Source organism: Bos indicus, chromosome 3 (assembly GCF_029378745.1).
Source record: "Bos indicus isolate NIAB-ARS_2022 breed Sahiwal x Tharparkar chromosome 3, NIAB-ARS_B.indTharparkar_mat_pri_1.0, whole genome shotgun sequence".
NCBI lineage: Eukaryota > Metazoa > Chordata > Mammalia > Artiodactyla > Bovidae > Bos > Bos indicus.
Window position 1 is genome coordinate 25627393 of NC_091762.1, and position 21608 is coordinate 25649000.

General features: G+C 39.8%; 2 protein-coding genes across 6 annotated transcripts in view; one reads left to right on the top strand and one right to left on the bottom strand.

Annotated features, from left to right (window-relative positions):
* SPAG17 (sperm associated antigen 17) overlaps nt 1–11734 on the top strand; it is a 254113-nt gene extending 242379 nt beyond the window's left edge. For all 3 annotated transcript variants that reach the window (XM_070785824.1, XM_070785828.1, XM_070785827.1), the window contains one exon: nt 11542–11734. The gene's annotated coding sequence lies outside the window, so the exon portion shown is untranslated. The remainder of the gene's footprint in view (nt 1–11541) is intronic.
* Nucleotides 5638–21608, bottom strand: part of WDR3 (WD repeat domain 3) — a 38863-nt gene continuing 22892 nt past the window's right edge. For all 3 annotated transcript variants that reach the window (XM_019956724.2, XM_019956723.2, XM_070785829.1), the window contains exons 14-27: nt 21390–21475; nt 21091–21226; nt 20287–20343; nt 19031–19131; nt 18713–18824; nt 18448–18582; nt 18129–18179; nt 17392–17457; nt 11492–11584; nt 11001–11048; nt 10265–10308; nt 8509–8637; nt 6669–6762; nt 5638–6372 (exon numbers count right to left, since the gene is read on the bottom strand). In XM_019956724.2, coding sequence (XP_019812283.1) covers nt 6217–6372; nt 6669–6762; nt 8509–8637; nt 10265–10308; nt 11001–11048; nt 11492–11584; nt 17392–17457; nt 18129–18179; nt 18448–18582; nt 18713–18824; nt 19031–19131; nt 20287–20343; nt 21091–21226; nt 21390–21475 — 1308 coding nt within the window. In that variant the 3' untranslated portion in view covers nt 5638–6216. The remainder of the gene's footprint in view (nt 6373–6668; nt 6763–8508; nt 8638–10264; nt 10309–11000; nt 11049–11491; nt 11585–17391; nt 17458–18128; nt 18180–18447; nt 18583–18712; nt 18825–19030; nt 19132–20286; nt 20344–21090; nt 21227–21389; nt 21476–21608) is intronic.

The window sequence follows — 21608 nt, forward strand, 5'->3', positions numbered from 1 at the left end:
ATACCATGTTCATGGATTGGAAGAATCAATATAGGGAAAATGAGTATACTACCCAAAGCAATTTATAGATTCAATGCAATCCCTATCAAGCTACCAACGGTATTCTTCACAGAGCTAGAACAAATAATTTCACAATTTGTATGGAAATACAAAAAACCTCGAATAGCCAAAGTAATCTTGAGAAAGAAGAATGGAACTGGAGGAATCAACCTACCTGACTTCAGGCTCTATTACAAAGCCACAGTTATCAAGACAGTATGGTACTGGCACAAAGACAGAAATATTGATCAATGGAACAAGTGGATGAAACTAGAACCTATTATACAGAGTGAAGTAAGCCAGAAAGAAAAACACCAATACAGTATACTAACGCATATATATGGAATTTAGAAAGATGGTAACAATAACCCTGTGTACGAGACGGCAAAAGAGACACTGATGTATAGATCAGTCTTATGGACTCTGTGGGAGAGGGAGAGGGTGGGGAGATTTGGGAGAATAGCATTGAAACATGTATAATATCATGTATGAAATAAGTCGCCAGTCCAGGTTCGATGCACGGTACTGGATGCTTGGGGCTGGTGCACTGGGACGACCCAGAGGGAGGGTAGGGGAGGGAGGAGGGAGGAGGGTTCAGGATAGGGAACGCGGGTATACCTGTGGCAGATTCATTTCGATATTTGGCAAAACTAATACAATATTGTAAAGTTTAAAAATAAAATAAAATTAAAAAAAAAAAAGAATGAGGATCCCCCAAAGCTTTTGTTTATGTGGGTCATTTTTTATCAGTATTTACCATATTAGAATTAAAACTGGGAAAACCTTAAAACTTATATTTTAAAAAAACAGTTCATTACTGTAAATAAATTGTTAATGAAAAATAACTTTTCCAAACAAAAGTTAATGAGGGGAAGATTAAATTTTGGCAAATCTTTTAATGTTTGGCTCAACAGAACATAGCTGGATTCTCACAGCTGCTCTGTCTTCAATCTGTCACCATATCACACATTGCAGAGTCTCTGGAAGACTCCACTGTATAGTCATGAGAGAAAAAGGTCAGTAACATCTTGCATTTGTTTCTTAGGACTGCTGTAACAAATCTGTATTTGTTGCCCAAGGCTGCTATAACTAAGTACCACAGACCAGGTGACTTAAAACAGCGGGTATTTCTTCTCTTGCAGTTTGGGAAGCCAGACGATTGGAATCGAGGTGTGAGCAGGGTTGGTTCTTCTGTAGCCTCTGAGGGAGAACTTGTTCTATGACCTTAACTTCTGCTGGTTCCCCGCAATCCTTGGTGTTCCTCAGCCTATAACGCACCACTCTCATCTTTGCCTGTCTCCAGTGGCATTCTTCCCTTTGTGTTTCTATACCTCTCTCCTCATAAGATCAACAGTCATATGACTTAAAGTGTTAGTCTCTTTGCGACCCCATGGACTGTAGCCTGCCAGGCTCCTCAGTCCACGGGCTTCTCCAGGCAATACTGGAGTGAGTTGCCATCTCCTTCTCCAGGGGATCTTCCCGACCCAGGGATCAAACCTGAGTCTCCTGCACTGCAGGCAGACTCTTTACTGTGTGAGCCATCAGGGGCTCCTCATTGGATAAAGGGGCTACCCTCATCTTGAATGGGCTTCCCAAGTGGCACTAGTGGTAAAGAACCCACCTGCCAATGCAGGAGACACAAGAGAGGTAGGTTTGATCCCTGGATAAGGAAGATCCCCTGGAGGAGGAAATGGTAACCCATTCCACTCTTCTTGGCTGGAGAACCCTACAGACAGAGGAGCCTGGCAGGCTACAGTCCATGGGGTCGCAAAGAGTCAGACACGACTGAAGCGACTTAGCAGGCATGCATGAACTTGAATAAGATAAGGCTTCATCTTAACTTGATTGCATCTGTAAAGACCCTATTTACAAATAAGGTCACATTCATCGATCCCTGGTAGACGTGCGTTTTGTGGGGACAAACTCAATATAGTCTACCCTCTGGTCCCCCAAAATTCACATCCATCTCACATGCAAAATACACTCAGTCCATCCCAACACTCCCCAAATTCTTCACCTATCCTGGTGTCCTCTCCATTTGCAGACCTGTGAAACTCGGAAACAAGTCGTCAGCTTGCAAAATACTGTGGTGGGATAACATAAGAAGACATTATCCTTTTAAAAAGAGAAGATGCAAAGAATTAAGCTATCACCAGGCTACATGTTTGCAATGCTCAGGGCAGATTTGCTGAGGTTTCAGAGTATGAACACAATCATTTATGTCTTGAGCTGAGCTCTGGGCCAGGGACTTCCCTAGCCCCACCCTCTGGACCCTCAGAGGCTGTTTGGGTCCCACCCTCTGTCCTTAGCCCGATAAAGTATTATCCTCTGGGCAGCCCGCTTTCTGCTTATAGAAGCTCAGAAGTCTGGCAGCCTCCCTTCATTTCCTGCCTCTGGCCCCCAAGCCAAGCAGGCAGTGTTTCTGCTGACAGAACATTCTCTGAAGTTTTCATTGTCAAGGGGCTCCACACCATTAGGTGTGAGGGCTCTCCACAGGTCTTTCCTCAAGTCTCACCTCTGTTCCTGGCTTCTACTGAGATGGCTGATGGTACTCATCTTGGTCACAAACCTGTTTTTCCACCAGGCTTTCCAGTTAAACCTTAGATAAACTCTTCAGAGTGTACCTTAGCATATCTTACAATATGGACAGGCTGTGAATTTCCTGAATTATCATGTTCAGGTTCCTTTTTGCTGTCCATTTCCTTCCTCAATTTATCTCTTTCCTCTTGCATTTTACTATAAGCAGCAAGAAACCAGGACACATCTTCCATATTTTGCTTGGAAACTTCAACTAAAAATACAATTTCATTGTTTATAAGTTCTACTTTTTATCCAAAAGCAGAAGACAATTCAGCCAAGTTTTCTGCCACATGGTAACAAGGCTCTCTCTTCCTCCACTGTCCAATACTATGTTGTTTCCATCTGAGAGCTTACCAAAAACACCTTTCATGTTCATATTTCTACCAACAGTCTGTTTACAATACAGAAATTCTCTAAGATGCTTGAAGTGTTCATTACTGTCCCTATCCCTTCCTTCTGAACCTATATGAAAATTGCTTTTAATATCCATTATTTCTACCAGCAGTCTTTTCAAGGTAAACTATTAATATAACTTTTCTATTATGCAGCTCAAAATAATTTGCTTTCACCCATTGCTTGATTCCAAAGCCATTTCCACATTTTTAGGTATTTGTTAAAGCAGCACCTCACTTCCCAGTACCAAAATCTGTTACTAGTTTCCTGGGTGTGTGTGATAAGTCACTTCAGTTGTGTGCGACTCTTTGTGAGCCTAGGGACTGATACATTTTTTGTGTATTTTTGCACATGGTTATTTGTTAGAGAATGTTTTATAAATAACTTAATTCCAAATAGTCAGTCATGTTTGACTCTTTGTGACCCCATGGACTGTAGCAGGCTCCTCTGTCCATGGAGATTCTCCAGGCAGTACTGGAGTGGGCTGCCATTTCCTTCTCCTTAATTCCAAATGTCACATTTATAGGTTTCGGGTAGACATGAATTTCTGGAGGACACTATTATCATTTTAAAATATTTTTGACCATGCAGATGATTCTCAAAAGGGTCTTCAGACCCTAAAGGTCTGGGAACATTCTTTAGAAACCACTGATTAAGGTGTGGTTTATCTTGGTTCTAGTCCATGACTTTCAGAAGTTACCCTAAACTAAAAAGTGATGAAGTCTGAAACTCTAGCTGGACCATTCTGAAAACTACAGCACAGCTTTCCAATATTCATAATGCCTGTTGGCACCAATCTGTCAAAAGTAATGACATGAGTGTACCTAATAGAAATGTCTTAAATGGTACGTCTTTATGCCTCTTTGTTCATATTATCAGTTAATGATATTAACGGAAGTACAATGAGTATCTTTTAAATACCTATTGTAAAGATTCTGTGATATCTGACAGAAAACGTTTTCATCTTTTTCTTCCCAATCTTTTCTACCTATTGGCATCATTATATAGTTTTATATTGTATATGTCTCAAACAGAAAAAGTAACATATTCTGTGTGTTTCTACTCTGAGCCAGTGGTAAGTACTCCAGCTATCTGTTATCAAAACATCATGAATGCTTATTGCTTTAAGATACTAAGCTATACATTTCTCCATAACTCAGTAACTTAAAGCAACAGACACTCCTGATCTCCTAGCTTATGTGAGTAAGGAATACAGACATATAGCTGTTGTTACTGTGGCTCAACTAGGGGTGAATCTGCTTTCAGCTCACTCAAGCAGTCAGTGGCAGGATGCAGTTCCTTGCAGGCAGTTAGATGGAGGACCTCAGTCCCTCATGGCTGGTGTCAGGAGACTGCTCTCAGGGCATTTTACAATAGGCAGCTTATGTTTACTAGAGCGATCAAGAAGATCTGAGAGCGTGTGAGCACAGCATAATTCAGGGTGTTAATAACCTAACCTTGGAAGAGATATCCTATTACATTTATTCTATTCTTTAGAAGCAGGTCAACAGGTCCAGCCTATGCTTAAAGGGTAGGAATTATCCAAGGGCAGCTAGCACTTGGCCTAACAAGGGATGGGCCAGTGACTGCTGTATATATCAGAGCTGCTTCCATCCCATAACCTCAGAAATAAAGTGACAGGACTTAGAATATAAGGTGATGTTATCCTTAAGAGCGTTAGTCTTATCTCAAAACCCAGGGTCTTATGAAGAAAGGGATGTATTGTAGATACTGTTTGCAGTGTGTGCATTCTCAGCCGTGTGTGACTCTTTGTGACCCCATGGACTGCAGCCCACCAGACTCCTCTGTCCATGGAATTTTCCAGGCCAGAATACTACAATGGGTAGCCATTTCCTCCTCCAGAGGCTCTTCCCAACCCAGGGATGGAAACTGTGCCTCCTGCATTGGCAGGCGGATTCACTGAGCCACTGGGAAGCCTGTTTGTAGACTAGGTGCTTCTTCCTGAGCTCCTGCCTCGTCTGGCCTGGAAAGGCTGTACAGATGGGTGAGTGGAACCCTAGATCCCAGTGACAGACACCACTGTCTCCTTGGTCACTGCCCTAGGTGCTCTGCTAGATTTCTTTGGGGTGAATGTGATTTCTGATACTTGTCACTGAGAAACACTTTAAGTAATTCCTCTTTCTGGTGGTAGGAATAACTGCCTAAAAGGTTGATTCTTCAGAGTGGAATGCACCTAGTATCCATCACACTGTCTATCCTCCTGCCTTTTCATGGTGAAGTCTCAGGAACTCTATGCCTAACTATTCAATTCCTTACTTCAGTTCAGTGACTGTGTTAATGCTTAGGAACAATAATAGGCGTGTGGTTTAGGAGAGATAGGAACTGCGTCTGAGATTGGCAAGAAAATGGTAGTACAACACAGTAATTTAGATGAAATGGACAAATTCATAGAAACATACAACTACTTAAACAGACTCAAAAAGATAGTGAAAATCTGCACTGATTTCTAACAAGGAGATCCAGTTAGTGATTTAAAAACTTCCCACAAAGAAAAGCCCAGCCCCAAAGGTATGTGTCCATTTCCTTTCCTAAAACACTGCCACCTCCCCTCCACGAAGATATATATACAGCATACTAGTCACCCAAAAAGCACAGCCAGGTATCTCAGGTTGACTGCTCTTTAATTACAAACAAGTACTTAGAGGAATAGAAATAGCAATTAGGATCGTCTTATATAACGACAAAACAACCTGCAAGAGGTTAAGTTTAAGGAGGCTGTTCCAGGTAACTCTTACGGTCCCTTTTGGCTCTGAAAGTTCAAGACTTACATTTATGGGCAGAAGGTGATCAATATCATACCTGACTATCTCAGTGGGCTATAAAACCTAATCTGGAGAGGTAACAAATTACTCATCAAATCTTCTGACATAAATAAGGAAACATTTTGAAATGTTAAAGTTTCAACTTTAGTGAAACAATACCTAATTTAAAAAATTCTCTGCTTCCTGCTAGACTATAAAGGGCACGCCTCTTAGAGGGCTCCCCATTCAGAGCACAGATTTTAAACTAGTCTGTTTCAATCCAAGACACTCCTATGCTGAAATTCCTTCAGGCAGAGCTGGGAAATACATCATGTGATATCACCTCTACAACATGATAATCTCTTGAATATTACACCAACGCTACCGTTGCTTAGTTTGGAAGTCCTTCTCAAGCAAAAGTTGGAAAAGGCACATTTTAGTTCTAAGTCACTGTTAAAATTAGCTTCTCCCTCTTTTTCCTCTTCCTCTTCTTTTCTTCCAAGTGGCTGGTAGCATCAGCAAAAAACATAACTTCACTTTTCGCTTCACATTCCCTCTTGAGATAATCGAGACCTGCCATGTTAAAGCCAATAACATCCTGAGGAAGAACAGAAGAGAGATTAAACGAACTTCCCCTCACTTCAGTTCAGTGTCACAGCTATGTGAGTCAGAGGAACCAAAGCTTCATGTGTTGCTACCCATCCCTCCCTAAGGTCTTTTCTTGTCTTTTTTCCTTATGTCTACCAGCTCCAACAAAAACCTCATCTTAAATATGTATATACGTCAGGTCAGTATCACACAAGACTGGGCACAACACACCATGCTAGCTGTAAGTCACATATACACTAGGATTTCCCCTTCTTATTCTACGGCTACCTCTACAAAGATACTTACCCGGACTTGGCTGACTTTTGAAATGGTTGTTTCCTTTAATTTTTCAATCACTGGCACAAGCATTTGGTTGCTAGTGATCTGGCCAAAGTGAATCCTAATAGAAAAACAACACCAAGCATTGTCACAAAGAATAGTGGTTTTGGCTACACCTCCTAGAACCAGCAACAAAACAATATCAAAGCAAAAAAAAAAATCATTTCACCCATCATGGGAATATAGAAATGCTTCTAGCAAAAAGGGCTAAAGAAGTTTCTTCCCTACTATTCAGTTCTATCTAATAATTTTAAAACCTAGTATCCTAACATCTAAAAAGCTGACTTTTCCCAGCAATCTATCAAATGGCCACAGATTTTTAACAACAGTATCCTATGGGGATTTCAGAGGGAAAATGAGCCTTCTAAGAAACACTAACTCAAAGATTTATATTTCAGCAAAAAAAAAAAAAGAGAGAGAGAGATGATCAAACTCTGACCAAGAGTACCAACATGCCCTGGATGACTTCATGCTTTTTAACTTCCACACTCACCCTCATTCACAGCTGTGACCTGCCATATCTACTTGTGAGATAGCACCCATCTACAACCCCAATATGCTAGAAATATTCAGTGTTTCTCTTAGAATCAGTGACCCTGATTCAACATATGCCATAGCAATGAGAAATACACTGTAGATATGTATATCTTCATTTGCTACTATCCTGAAAGAAAAAGGAATGAAGGGTTAAGGTTTATGAAAAAAAAATGCCAATTTACCAAGTACATCATTTTCTTTTAATTAATTGGTATTGGCTGAGCAGTTTCTACTGTTTTCCTAACAGCATTTTAGGGAATGTTCAAATTTGCCAATATTCCTGTTCTCTTATACAAGGGCTTGAGACTGGGGGACAGAGTGGGAGATAAGAATGTATTGTGTGTGTGCGCTATTCACTCAGTCATGTCTGACTTTCCATGACCCCATGGAGTCCAGCCCACCAGGCTCCCCTGTCCATGGGCTTCTCCAGGCAAGAATACTGGAGTGGGCTGCCATTTCCTTTACCAAGAATATACTAAGCCTTTGTAAATACATTTTTCCTCTGTTACATATTTAATACAAATTCTTCCTATTTAAGAATATAATGTAACAAACATTTTCTTTGTTTCTTGAGTGCTTAGTTGCTCAGTTGCGTCCGACTCTTTGCGATTCCACGGACTGCAGCCTGCCAGGGCCCTCTGTCCGTGGAGTTTCCCAGGCAAGAATACTGGAATGTGTAGCCATTCCCTTCTCCAGGGCATCTTCACAACTCAGGGACTGAAGCCAGGTCTGCTGCATTGCAGGCAGATCCTTTACTATCCAAGCTACTGGGAAGCAGTTATGTTTCTTAGTTCCCTCCAAATACGCCACTGCTCTTCCATTTGCATTTGTAGAGGCCTGGGAAATAAGCTGACTGCTCCTTAAAATTCCGTTATGGAAACAAAACCAAACCATTTAGTTTAAACTCAACAGTTAGAAACACCACTGAAGGAGACTGGTCATTCAGGGATGGGCTTTCAGCACCCTACCCAGAACCAGGGCCACTGCCTTAGACTGTAACTTGGAGACCTCCGCCTGCCTGGGCATCCTGAGCAGCGTAGTATCCTGGTACTTCAAGAGGTGGGTCATCACTGTCGGCACTTTAGGAGCAAGACTGACCACCAAAGGGTAAGAAATAATCTGTGCTGGCCAGCACTGAAATTCCTAACAGTCTCTGAAACTGAAGTGTCACATTTATTAATTGCAAAGCATGGAGAGGGCTTCAGGTGAGGCACTACTGGAGGAGTTATGCTCATGAGACATATGATGTTCTTCTGGGAAAGGACGTTACCTGAGGAGAAAGAAGAGGCACCTACACAGGAGTTCAATATCGGAGCCCTGCTGGATGAATTCATTAAAGAGCCTGAGAATGTCTGGAACGTAAGAGAAAGGCAGCACGAGGAGAGATTCTTCCAGCTCGCTGGAGAGGGAAAAATAAACATTAAAAATGTCACGTTTCTTTACATGGTCAATTTAAAAATCTTTTCCCCTCCAATTTTTTTCTTCTCCTTTTATGTACTTCAACAGATCTTACCCATCCAGAATTATCATCTGCATTATGGATGGCTCTCTCTTATCATGTTTTATTTTTCTTATATTTAGTATTTTAACCTAGTTGATGCATTTTGGTCCATGAGTGTAGGAGAATCTTTTTTTCTTTCAGATAACTCATTTCTTCAGAGCTTTTTATTGAATATCCTATCTTTGTATGATACTTCTTTTACCATTGATTGAGTCCTTCCATATGACAGAGCCTGCGTCAGGGCTTTAGAGTCCATTTTGATGATTGATTCTGACAATCCTGTACTGTTTCAATTTTGTTGTTTTTATAGTTCTTTAATCTCTTTCTTATTCTGGGTTGGTTTGTTTATTTTTCTTGAGCTATTTATCATTCCATCGATTCCAATTAGAATTCTCAAGAGGCTTTGAATTGGGATCACAAATCTATAGATTAGCTTAAGAAAAACTAAATCTTTAAACACAGAGTCTTCCCATCTATGAATGCACCCTACCTCCATTAATCTAAATTCTACTTTACATTTCTCTAGCAAAGTTTCATTATCTTAGGTTCTATTTAATTCTTATATGGGACATACTCGGATATTGTGATTTGTTATAAAAATGATAACTAAGTAGGTCAAACTCAAATAAATCCAAAAGATAAATCACAAACAAGAAACATTATTCCAAAAATGACGAAAGATATATTAAAAAAAATTCTTAACCAGTAAGAAAAACATCCATAAAGCACAAGAATGGGAAGGTAAAAATTCACAGGAAAAAATACAAATGGCCAACAAATATAAGAAAATTTTAACTTTGTTAATTAAAAATGAAAATGACACAATACCACTTTTTGCCTCTCAAACCAGCAAAGAACTTTTAAAAGCCTGGTGAAAGTCATTACAGGCACTCTGGAAAGTAAGCAACATAAACCTTTGAAAAGTTTATGTCCATTAATTAGTTAACAGACTGCTAGGACCGTTAAGAAAATAATCAGTGAGGATGGCAAAGATTTATATGTAAAGGTGTTCACTGAAGCAGTATTAATAATAGCAAAAACCCTTATACAACACCTCATAGTAACTATATGTACAATGGAATATTTTGAATTAATTCAATGATGTGTTTCTGAAGAATGTTACTAACGCAAGCAAATGCTCAGGAACTATCCTGTGAAAAAGGATAGGATGTAAAAATGTATACACATGATTTCAACTCTGTATATACACAGAAAACAATCCAAAGGAAATATACAACAAAAAACGTTAATAGTTGGTACCTCTGACTGAATTGCAAATTATCTCATTACCTATGATATAAAGTAGCACTGCCCTTCATTTGTCCTTAAAAGTATCTCCCTTCATATTTTAGGAGGAGCCTTCTAGTTCTAATTCAAAACAAACATTATAATGAATTATTTTCCATCCAAGTTTTGACATAGTTAATCCTCTAAGGAAAATAACCATCAATTAAAATGTACTTATCTCACGTTTAGTAAATGGTGTTAGCTGCCAACTTACAATAATCCGTGCACTGGCACTCACCTGGATTTGATTCCTTTAAAAATCTCCAACACATAAGCTGAAGGCTAGAATGGAAGTGTGACAGCATTAGTGATACTTCTTTTTCTTAACTGAAGCTCTCTACTCTCTATCTCCTAAAAACCAGGGATCTCTCTCAAGAGAAACCATGTTCTAAAAATGCCAATACGTGTACGGGCTTAGACTGAGTCAGATCTGGGTTCACAATCTGACTCTGCCACTTGCCAACTATGCTCCCTTCAATCTGTAAGTCAGGACAGTTTCCTGTCTATAAAATGAAGACACTGACATGTATTACTATTGTGATGGATGAAAGCAAAGCATTGAGTAATTAAAGATTACTAAAGTATACATTGTCCTGTGATTCTCCCTCTCTCCTCTTTTTATCTGGCTGATTTGTAACAACTTGCTGTCCAAAAACTTCAGTTTCAATGAACAGAACCTTCAGAGAGCGCTTTGGATACTAAACATAAATAAGCACTAAAAGAAAACAAAAACAAAAACCAGTCCAGTCCAACCAGAAAAGATGACTTGAAAGTTCCACTAAAATGGTCTTTTTGAAATACAAAATATCCTAAAGGATTCCAACATTGAACAGAGATTTTTAACAACAAAGTATTTCCCAATATGTCAATTCTCAAATCAAATGCCTCTTCACTTCCCCTCTTGTGCCTGCCTGAATTTAACCTTAGAATGGTGGTTAAACCTTAAGGGGGAAACCATTAAACATTCTACTTACAGAGATATTGCCATAAGCCATCAGGATGGGGTTGATGGGAAGAGGAACCTATGAAGAAATGATTAAATCAAGTCATTAAAAAATAAGCCTTTGATAGTGCTTATCGCAGGCAGGGTCATAACAGTCCATTAATATAGTTCTGAAGGAGACCCTAAAAACTGATGCTAAAGAATTATTATATAAGAATGTATTTTTAGTTTCAATAGGGCTTATGAATGAGTCTGGGTAATACATTTCATGTAGAAATCCAAAATGGCTCACCAGCCTCCCAAACTGAAGCAGGAACCTGAGTTTCCAACTCAAAACAGTAATCACATCGATTTCAAATTAACTATCCTTGACTTTTTATTAAGATAGAGCTTCTCAATTCTTTCTTTCTAATGTTTGAATTAGAAGAGATTCTATCACATCTATACAAATAAGGTTTTTCCCTCAGCAATTATCTCTATAAATAAATGTCACTCAGAATGTAACTTAATGAACCGTCTTACCTCCTTCCCTGCAGCTTTACAGATGGCTTTGTGTTCTCTCAATTTTGCAGTTTCTTCTCGGTACAGCTCAATAGCCTCCATGATCCTCTCAGCCTACAGACGATGACAAAGAATGGAAGTCATCACGATACACTCATCGTCCCACAACACTGCAAATGGAAGGCCTGACAAAAAGTTATCAACTTAAACTGCTTGAATCAGTTTAATAAAGATGTGCCAAGAGCGTCCCAAACAGCATTCAAAGATGTCTTTGGCTTTTGTTTTTTAATTCACAAGGAGACTAAGTGTTGTGAATTCAGGTGAGACTGCAAGTGGACACCTTCAGCAGGGCAGCTCCCAGGTACACCTGACAGGTACACTTGAGATCAACCCTGCCTTTCTTAGAAACCACACACTGATTAAACAGATTCAGCACTACTCATGTCCTTGGTTACAAGGGAGGAAAACAGAGATTATGATCTCCATCATTAAATTTCATCAATCTTGTTGCCACAAAAGGGCTATTTGGTTGGGACCTTTTTAAAAATGAGATATGGGGCAGTGATCAAGATGGTGGAGTAGAAGAACATGAAGCTCACCTCCTCCCAGAAGTACATCAAAAATACATCTACATGTTGAACTATTCTCATAGAATATCTACTCAACACTGGTAAGAGACTTCAGTCCTCTGAAAGAACAAGAAAATCTCCACATGAGCATAACCGGGTAGAACAAAAGACAAAAGTGAGAAAGGAACTGGGTTGGGACCTGTACCCCAGGCAGGGAGCTGTGAAAGAGGAAAGGTTCCTGCACCCTGGGAAGTCCCCTCACTAGGAGGAAGTCAGTGAGGACAGAAGGAGAGCTTCAGAGCCTCAGAGGAGAATACAGCAACTGGTTTGCAGCAGCTAGAATAGAGAGAGGCCTGCAGACAGTCCGTGCCACCCCTCTACACTCCCAGCCCGAGACGTGTGTCCAATGGTGCATGTGAGGGCTAGATGTGGAAGCTCGGGCCTCAGGGTGGGCTGTGCAAAAACAGTCTAAAGGGTCTGGAGTCTAGTGCAACCACACCTGAAGCCTGGGCCAGCTTAGAGGCCAGGTGCTGTTGTGTGGCAGTGTGCGATGGGAGGCATGGTGTCCACCCTACAGCCTTTTCCTCTGAGGGACTGCTCAGGCTGTAGGACACTGCCTACATGAGCTCTAGGAGTGGCAGTGAGCCGCCACAATGCCCCAGGCTTCTGGAGTGGTTGCCAGCCACCTCTGCTCCCACTGTGTGCTCCAGGGGTGCGCATGAGACACCACTGCCGCTGAGAACCCAGTGCTGTATCTGCACACCCCCTATCGAGGGGATACTGGCCAGCACACACTGAGGAAAGAAGCAGCAGGCATCCACACTAAAAACAGTCCTTGCACCAAAAATATCAAACACACACAAGCTACACAGGGATGGTCTCACATATAAATTGCCCTGCAAGACCACACTAATAGACCTCTTCAGTCTAAGAGACACCAACTTAAAGGAACTACCAATTATAAAGAGGAACCAAGAAAAATAAGAAAATTCACTTTTTGAGACAAAAACTGAACTAAACACAGTAAGAGCAGAATAAATAATGCAGAATAAGTGACCTGGAAAAAAAAAGATGGAAATCACCCAACCAAGATAATAGGCAGCCAAACAAAAGAAATGAAAGCAATATAAGAGATCTACGGGATAACAAAGATCATGGCATCTGGTCCCATCACTTCATGGGAAATAGATGGGCAAACAGTGGAAGCAGTGTCAGACTTTATTTTTGTGGGCTCCAAAATCACTGCAGATAGTGACTGCAGCCATGAAATTAAAAGACGCTTACTCCTTGGAAGGGAAGTTATGACCAACCTAGATAGCATATTCAAAAGCAGAGATATTACTTTGCCAACAAAGGTTCATCTAGTCAAGGCTATGGTTTTTCCTGTGGTCATGTATGGATGTGAGAGTTGGACTGTGAAGAAAGCTGAGCGCCGAAGAATTGATGCTTTTGAACTGTGGTGTTGGAGAAGACTCTTGAGAGTCCCTTGGACTATAAGGAGATCCAACCAGTCCATTCTGAAGGAGATTAGCCCTGGGATTTCTTTGGAAGGAATGATGCTAAAGCTGAAACTCCAGTACTTTGGCCACCTCATGCGAAGAGCTGACTCACTGGAAAAGACTCTGATGCTGGGAGGGATTGGGGGCAGGAGGAGAAGGGGACGACACAGGATGAGATGGCTGCATGGCATCACTGACTTGATGGACGTGAGTCTCAGGGAACTCTGAGAGTTGGTGATGGACAGGAAGGCCTGGCGTGCTGCAATTCATGGGGTTGCAAAGAGTGGGACACGACTGAGTGACTAAACTGAACTGATGGGATAATAATAAATTGTGCCGTGCCAATTTACACATAATACAGCTCCAGAAGGGGAAGAAAGAGAAAAGGAGATTAAAACTGTATTTGAAGAAGTTATGGCTGAAAACTTCCCAAACCTAAAGAAACAAATATTCATGTAGAGGAAGCACAGAAGGGCCCAAATAAAGTAAATCCAAACAGACCTACACCAAGACACACTATAATAAAAATGGCAAAATACAGATGAGTCTCAAGGCAGCAAGAAAAAAAAAAAGTTCATCACAAGGAAACTTCCACAAGGCTATCAGCTGATTACTCTACAGAAGCACTGCAGGCCAGAAGGGAGTAGCAAGATATATTCAAAGTCCTAAAAGGGAAAAATCTGCATCCTAGGATACTCTACCCAGCAAGATTATATTTAGAATAGGAGGAGATATACAGAATTTCTCAGACAAGCAAAAACTAAAAGAATTCAGCAATACTAAATCCATCCTAAAGCAAATATTATAGGTCTTCTGTAAATAGAAAATTAGTAAGAATAGATAGGAAAGAGAAAAATCACAACTGGAAAGTAAGTCACTTCAATAAGCCAACATACAGATTAAAAAAAAAAAAAGAAAACGTCTTTGTGAAAATGATGGTAACTACAATGAATAGCAAAAGGATGAAGATGTGAAAGAGGACATCAAAATCATAAACTGTGGGACAGGAGAGTAAGAAAATGCAGGGTTGTTTTTTGTTTTTTCACTTCCTGGAATGGGTTTGACCTATATGACTACCAACTGAAGCAAGTAGATATAGAATGGGGTCCACATACTTGAAACACAGGGCAACTTCAAAGCATACACCAGAGTCAAAAAAAATCAAAAAGAGAACATAATCAAAAGGGAAACAAACCACAAAAGAACAACACAAAGAAAAAGAGACAAAGAAAAAATGTAAAATCAATATGAAAACATGGTTAAAATGGCCATAAATATGTATCAATAATTACCTTAATTATCAAACATTGGACTAAATGTTCCAATCAAAAGACAGAGTGGAAGACTGGATTAAAAAAAAAAAGCTACAATATGCTGCCTGCCAGAGACCTACTTTAGGGCAAAGGACACATATAGATTGAAAGTGAGGGCATATAAAAAAGAGAGCCCATGCAAACACAAATGATAAGAAAGTGTGGGTTGCAATACTCATATCAGACAAAATAGACTTTAAAACAAAGGCCATAAAGAAAATGGAGAAGGCAATGGCACCCCACTCCAGTACTCTTGCCTGGAAAATCCCATGGACAGACGAGCTTGGTAGGCTGTAGTCCATGAGGTCGCTAAGAGTCGGACACGACTGAGTGACTTCACTTTCACTTTTCACTTTCATGCATTGGAGAAGGCAGTGGCACCCCACTCCAGTGTTCTTGCCTGGAGAATCCCAGGGACAGAGGAGCCTGGTAGGAGGCCGTCTATGGAGTCACACAGAGTTGGACACGACTGAAGTGACTTAGCAGCAGCAACAGCAGCAGTAGACCCAACCAAGGAAATTAAAGACTAGCACACTGACAACCATAAACTATTAATAAAACTGAAGAGGATTCAAAGAAATGGAAAGATATCCCATGCTCTTGGATTGGAAGAATTAATATTGTTAAAATGGGCACACTACCTAAGGCAATCTACAGATTTAAAGTGATCCTTATCAAGTTACCCATGACATTTTTCATAAAACAAATAATCCTAAAATTTATATGAAACCATAAAGATCCACAATTGCTAAAGCAATCCTGAAGAAAAAGAACAAAGCAGGAGGCAGATTTCAGACAATTCTTTTGCACAGAGCTACAGGAATCAAAACAGTGTGGTACCGGCACAAAGACTATTCCAGATGGTCAATGGAGCAGGACAGAGACTCAGAATAAACCCATACATACAGAGTCAACTAATCTTCAACAAAAGAGGCAAGAACATATAGTGAGGAAAGTCTTCAGCAAGTGTTGGCCAGTTGGACAACTGCATGTAAATCGAAGCTAGAACACACCCTCTCACCATACACAAAAGTAAACTCAAGATGTCTTAAACACTTAAAACATAAGACATGACACCATGGAACACCTGGAAAAGATTATAGGCAAAACATTCTCTGACATAAATTGTACCAATGTTTTCTTAGGTCAGTCTCCCAAGGCAATAGAAATAAAAAACAAATGGGAGACTTTTGCATAGCAACGGAAACCATAAAAAACAAAAACAAAAAACAACCTACAGAATGGGAGAAAATATCTGCAAATGATGTGACTGACAAGGGCTTAATTTCCAAAATACACAAACATCTCCTACAACTCAACAACAAACAACCCAATCAAAAAATGGACAGAAGATCTAAAGAGACATTTCTCCAAAGAAATACGGATGGTCAATAGGCACAAGAAAAGATGGCGAACACTGCTAACCATCAGTGAAATGCAAATCAAAACTACAGTGAGGTACCACCTCACACTGGTCAGAATGGGCATCATTAAAAACTCTACAAATAACAATTAGAGAGGATGTGGAGAAAACGGAAACCTCCTACACTGTTGGTGGAAATGTAAATTGGTTCAGCCACTATAGAAACAGTATGGAGGTTCCTCAGAATACTAAAAATCAAATTACCATATGATCCAGCAGTCCCACGCCTGGGCATACAAGCAAACAAAACTGTAATCTAAAAAGATACACACAACCCTATGTTCATAGCAGGACTATTCACAAAAGCCAAGCCATGATAACAACTTAAATGTCCAATGACAGATGAATGGATAAAGATGATGTGGTACGCATATAAAATGGAATACTACTCGGTCATAAAAAAAAGGAGGAAATAATGCCATTTGCAGCAACATGAATGCAATTAGGAATTATCATACTAGGTAAGTCAGAAAGAGAAAGATAAATACCATATAATATTACTTATATGTGGGATCTGAAACATGACAAACGAAGCTATCTATGAAACAGACTCATGGATATGGAGGATAGATTCATAGCTGCTTTGGGGAAGGGATGGAGTGGCAAGCCGGGGTTAGCAGATGTAAGCTACTGCATATGGAATGCTACTGTATAGCAGAGAGCTACATTCAGTATCCCATGATAAACCATAATGGAAAAGAATATGAAAAAGAATGCGTGTGTATACACATATATATGAACTGAATGTATACTACTGAAACTCTTTGCTATACGGCAGAAGTTAGCACAACATTGTAAATCACCTATACTTCAATTTTTAAAATGTTTATAATAAAAAAAGCAAACAAAAAACCCCACTTATTGCTAACCCCTCCCCTGTGGTTCAGATTCAGTAGGTCTGGGGGCTCCACTCTGAGAACTTCTGCCATCAAGTAAAGAGATTAGACTAGGGGCTCTTAAAGCTTATTTGGTGATTTTAGGGTCAAATATGGGAACAGGGCAATTTCATGCTATTTTATTTCTTGTAATTATTTCCTTTGTTTTTCTTTAGATTTTAATAAAATACTTTTTGGAAATAAGAAATTAAAATGAGACACAACATTCTATATCAACTTACTGCTTTGACTGTTTCAATAGTTTTCTTTCCAGTGAAGTAATTGTCACCTTGAGTCTCTCCTGGAACCTGCCAGAAACAAAGAGATCCTTTTAACATAACACTGATGGGTGTTAAAGAACCAACAAATTAATCTTATATCCAGAAAAGAACAGACATACTATGTTATGATGACTGTTGTTACATTGTGTTATCAGCTACCAGTAAATGAGAAATTAGTAAGTGCCAGGGAAAGAAAGTGAAAAGTGTTAGTCATGTCCGACTCTGCGACCTCTTGAACTGTAGCCCACCAGGCTCCTCTATCCATGGAATTCTCCAGAAAAGAATACTGGAGCGGGTTGCCATTCTCTTCTCCAGGAGTAAGTGCCAGACACTATGTTAAATGTGTTACATGCATTATCATAAGAATACTCTGCTCTACAACACATGATTAAAGAGATTGCTTCATTTCTCAATTCTTTCTGATTTTTGATTTACAGTGAAACAGTTCCCTAAAGCCTCCCTCAAAAAAAAAAAAAAAAAGCGAGAATGACAATCATTTAATACCAAGTCATTTGTCCCATAAAATCAGGATATACAGCTAAATTAAGAAGGACTACACAGATTCTTTCTCATATCAGCTGCAGATGACTTTGGCATCTAGCCCCAGTTCTAATTCCATTAGAAATTCTTGAAATTACAGTAAATGCCAGTAAGAAAATGACAGGGCACAGTATGAGGATCCCAGAAGATCTACTTACTGCTGGTTGGTCTTCTTTGGCCACACTCTCTTCATATTCTGCTTCCCTTTGCTGTCAAGAGATGGATATGAATTAATTTCAAAGATAAAACATGATCATTATGTGAAGTAAGGCAGTGAGAAGCTGCTTCATTCACAATCTAACCCCCTCCTGGGATCTTTATCTCCACTGGGCTACCCAAGTGGTGTTGGCAGTCTTGGAAACATCTTCTGGAGGCCAGTGGACTAGCACTGAATGTGAGGTGTGGCAGAACTAGACAGGAACCTTCAGCCGAGTCAGCGTGTCAGGGACTGATACCTACCAAGCCTGAAGTCCTTACCATCTCCTTTTCTTCCTCAAGAATAAGAGGCTCCCTGGTTCTCTCCCAAAGTCTCAGAGATTTGTCATGGGATGATGATACAACGTAGTCCCCACTGGGGCTTACAGCCAAGCACCATATTTCCTGGTGGTGCCCCTGCAGAGAGTAAAGACAAAACCAAAAATCCTGAGTGAGAATACCTTATTCATAGACTGCTACACTGGTGGGAAATCAATGCTCAACCTTAAAAGAAGTACTGAGCACGTCAAAGTAGGCAAGAGGTTACCTCTAGAGTCTGTATGTGTTCAAATTTGTCTGCATCCCACTGTTTAATCTTACGGTCTTTTCCAGCAGTGAAGAAGAGGTGAGACTTGGGCACAAACCTTAGGTACATCACACTGAAAAGTGAGAGAAATACTCAAACGTCATCAATTTCCTCATTATTAAGGTCTTAAACATACATAAATCGCTTTTGGACAGTTAGTTCTAGAGTTTTATTAACAGAATTTTAAATTTCTGACTATCTGAGAACACTAAAAGATGCTCCCAGGAAATGACACTGATAGGTAACTCAACAGGAGGTCTTTGAAAAGATGACATCTACCTGTCATCATGTGCAAACAGAGACTTATGGCAGTCCCCAAAGTCCAGACCCCAGATTTTCACGTTCCTGTCTGCAGAGCCAGTTGCTATCAGTGCTCCATCCTAGAAGGAAGAGAAGTGAAACGTTACTAGTTCATCCGAAACCCTGATTAGATAGAGAAAAGTTAACCAGAACATCTATCCCATTTCTTTCAAAAATGTCAATGTCAGTGCCAAAAAATTAATTTCATCTCTGTATCAAGAGCACCCATATCCCTGCTTTTACCTACAAATCTACTTAAAAAGCTTGTTAAGTGAGCAAGAACTGTGTGGCTCAGGTGTTTCTGGTCCTGCTACAGGGCAGTGTTGTGCTTTGATGTAGGTTATCTGTTTACTTTGTTAAAATTGATAGAATAAAGACTCCCTAATCTCTGTCACAGAGTTTGACAGAGTTGGGGACAGAGAAAAGAGGAAAAGAGAAGAATGAGCCTGGGAAAGAAGCTACTAGAATGCTTACAACCTAGACATTTTTATGCCATGTCTCCTATCACTGTTTCTCTTCTATTTTAGCACCTAGTTCAAATGGCTGTCCACATAAGAAGAAAAATATTTTCTGACACCAATTTATTCTGTTCATGCACTGAGTGCAGATAGGTAGGGCGGGGGCCAATTCCTTTTACACAGACTAGATTTTTTTTCATTTTTAATTGGAAGATAATTGCTTTACAATATTGTGTTGGTTTCTGCCATACATCAACATGAATCAGCCATATGTCCCCTCCCTCTTGAACCTCCCTCCCACCTCCCACACCATCCCACCCCTCCATACTGCCACTCATAACTAGACACTGCAAAACATATGACTTTGGTCAAGAGACTAAAAGTATACACAGTGAAAAATACCATAAATATTGCAAAGTTCCATTTTTCTTATGAACGTTATACTTCAGAACAAAGCAGGGATGCATTTTTGAAAGTCCTTCACAATTTAGGGTATTCTACCAATTATAGTCCTTTAGACAAGAAAATACTATTTGGGGAATCCAAACCAGGTAGTTAGTTAAGAGGATTAATTCAGGTATCTGTGAAAACATCCTAAAACAATTAAAGAAATATATACTTAAGGTATGATTATAATAAATACTTTTGTAATTTTTTTAGGATAGTCAGTTATATACCAGACTGAAAAACACTGAAGTGAAGCTGTCAAGCCAAGAACGAACAAAGCACTTTAGAAAAGATAACTTGTCACTGAGACACTATTTAAATTTTACTTACATAAGATATGTCCATACATATTACAGGCAGTTTGTGTCCATATAGTGAGAGAAAAAACTAAATATTAAAAAAAAAAAAAGAATATAAACAACTTATGTCCATCTATAAAATGCAGGCATAATTTATTATATGTAGATCTAAACTATAACCTTAAATACAGTGCTAAACACTGTCCTGAATTGTTTTTATGTCTGTGTTTCAAAGAAGATGACAAACCACTGAAGGTTGTACCCATACAACTTAGCATAAAGCCCTGCATGCTCTTGCCAAGAACACTGCAGTAGAGTGGAGCCTGTGATGCTGCTGAGGCCTACTCCCTCAGTCAGAACACAGCACAGGGATGTTCTCTGGATCTCTTAGCTAAAGAGTCTGGGGAGCACTTGGTTCACAACAATACCTCCGGGCCTAATACAGTTCCACGGAGACTCTGGATGTAGAGCCCAGTAATCCATATTTTTAAAAGCAACCCAAATGATCCTGAGGTACTGCCAAATGTGGGATCATTGCCTAGGACAGCGAGCAGTTCTCTTAAAACTACTGGCTGCAACAGGATTTCTTGTCCACAGATTTTTCTGAACATGTGAAATATAACTTGCTTTAAACAAAATTTATGAACCAAAAAACAAAATTTATGAACCAAAGGATTCTTTCAGAAATCCAGCCTTCCTAGTGCACTTGCAATGTTTTGATTCACAAACCAGCTTTCAAAAAGATATTACTGCTGGAAATAGTCAAGGCCACTACTCTATAGTCTCAACCCAAGTTCAGTCAGAAAGAAAATACCCATAGGCATAACCATCATACCTTTAAAGTGTCAACATAGAAAATTTTCACAGTACAGTCCAGCAAAGACACGGCCAACAGCTTTTGATTGGGAGAGTAAGTGACACACAGAACTTCTTCATCTAGTTGCAAGGTTCGGGTTTGCTTCACAGAAAGCCTAGCATCATGGAAAGCATCAAGAAAAATGAGTACAGAGGCAAAGTCTCCCAAGACCTTCTAGAGCTCAACAGAAATACATGCGTCAAAAACCCATTCAGTGGTGCCTCATTTTCACTCCAACAAATGGACACAAATTAAAAAAAAAAAAAAAGTCTACTCACCTTTTCTGGGTACTGTTTTCATCTTTTACCAACTCAAAATCCCAGAACTTGACAGATTTATCTGCACCACCTGTCACAAAGCCACGCTGAAAATCAAAGGACATTTCTGTTAGAAAAGTATCTTAGTACAGCAACTGGTTCAGTTCAGTTGCTCAGTCGTGTCCGAGTCTTTGCAAGCCCACGAATTGCAGCATGCCAGGCCTCCCTGTCCATCACCAA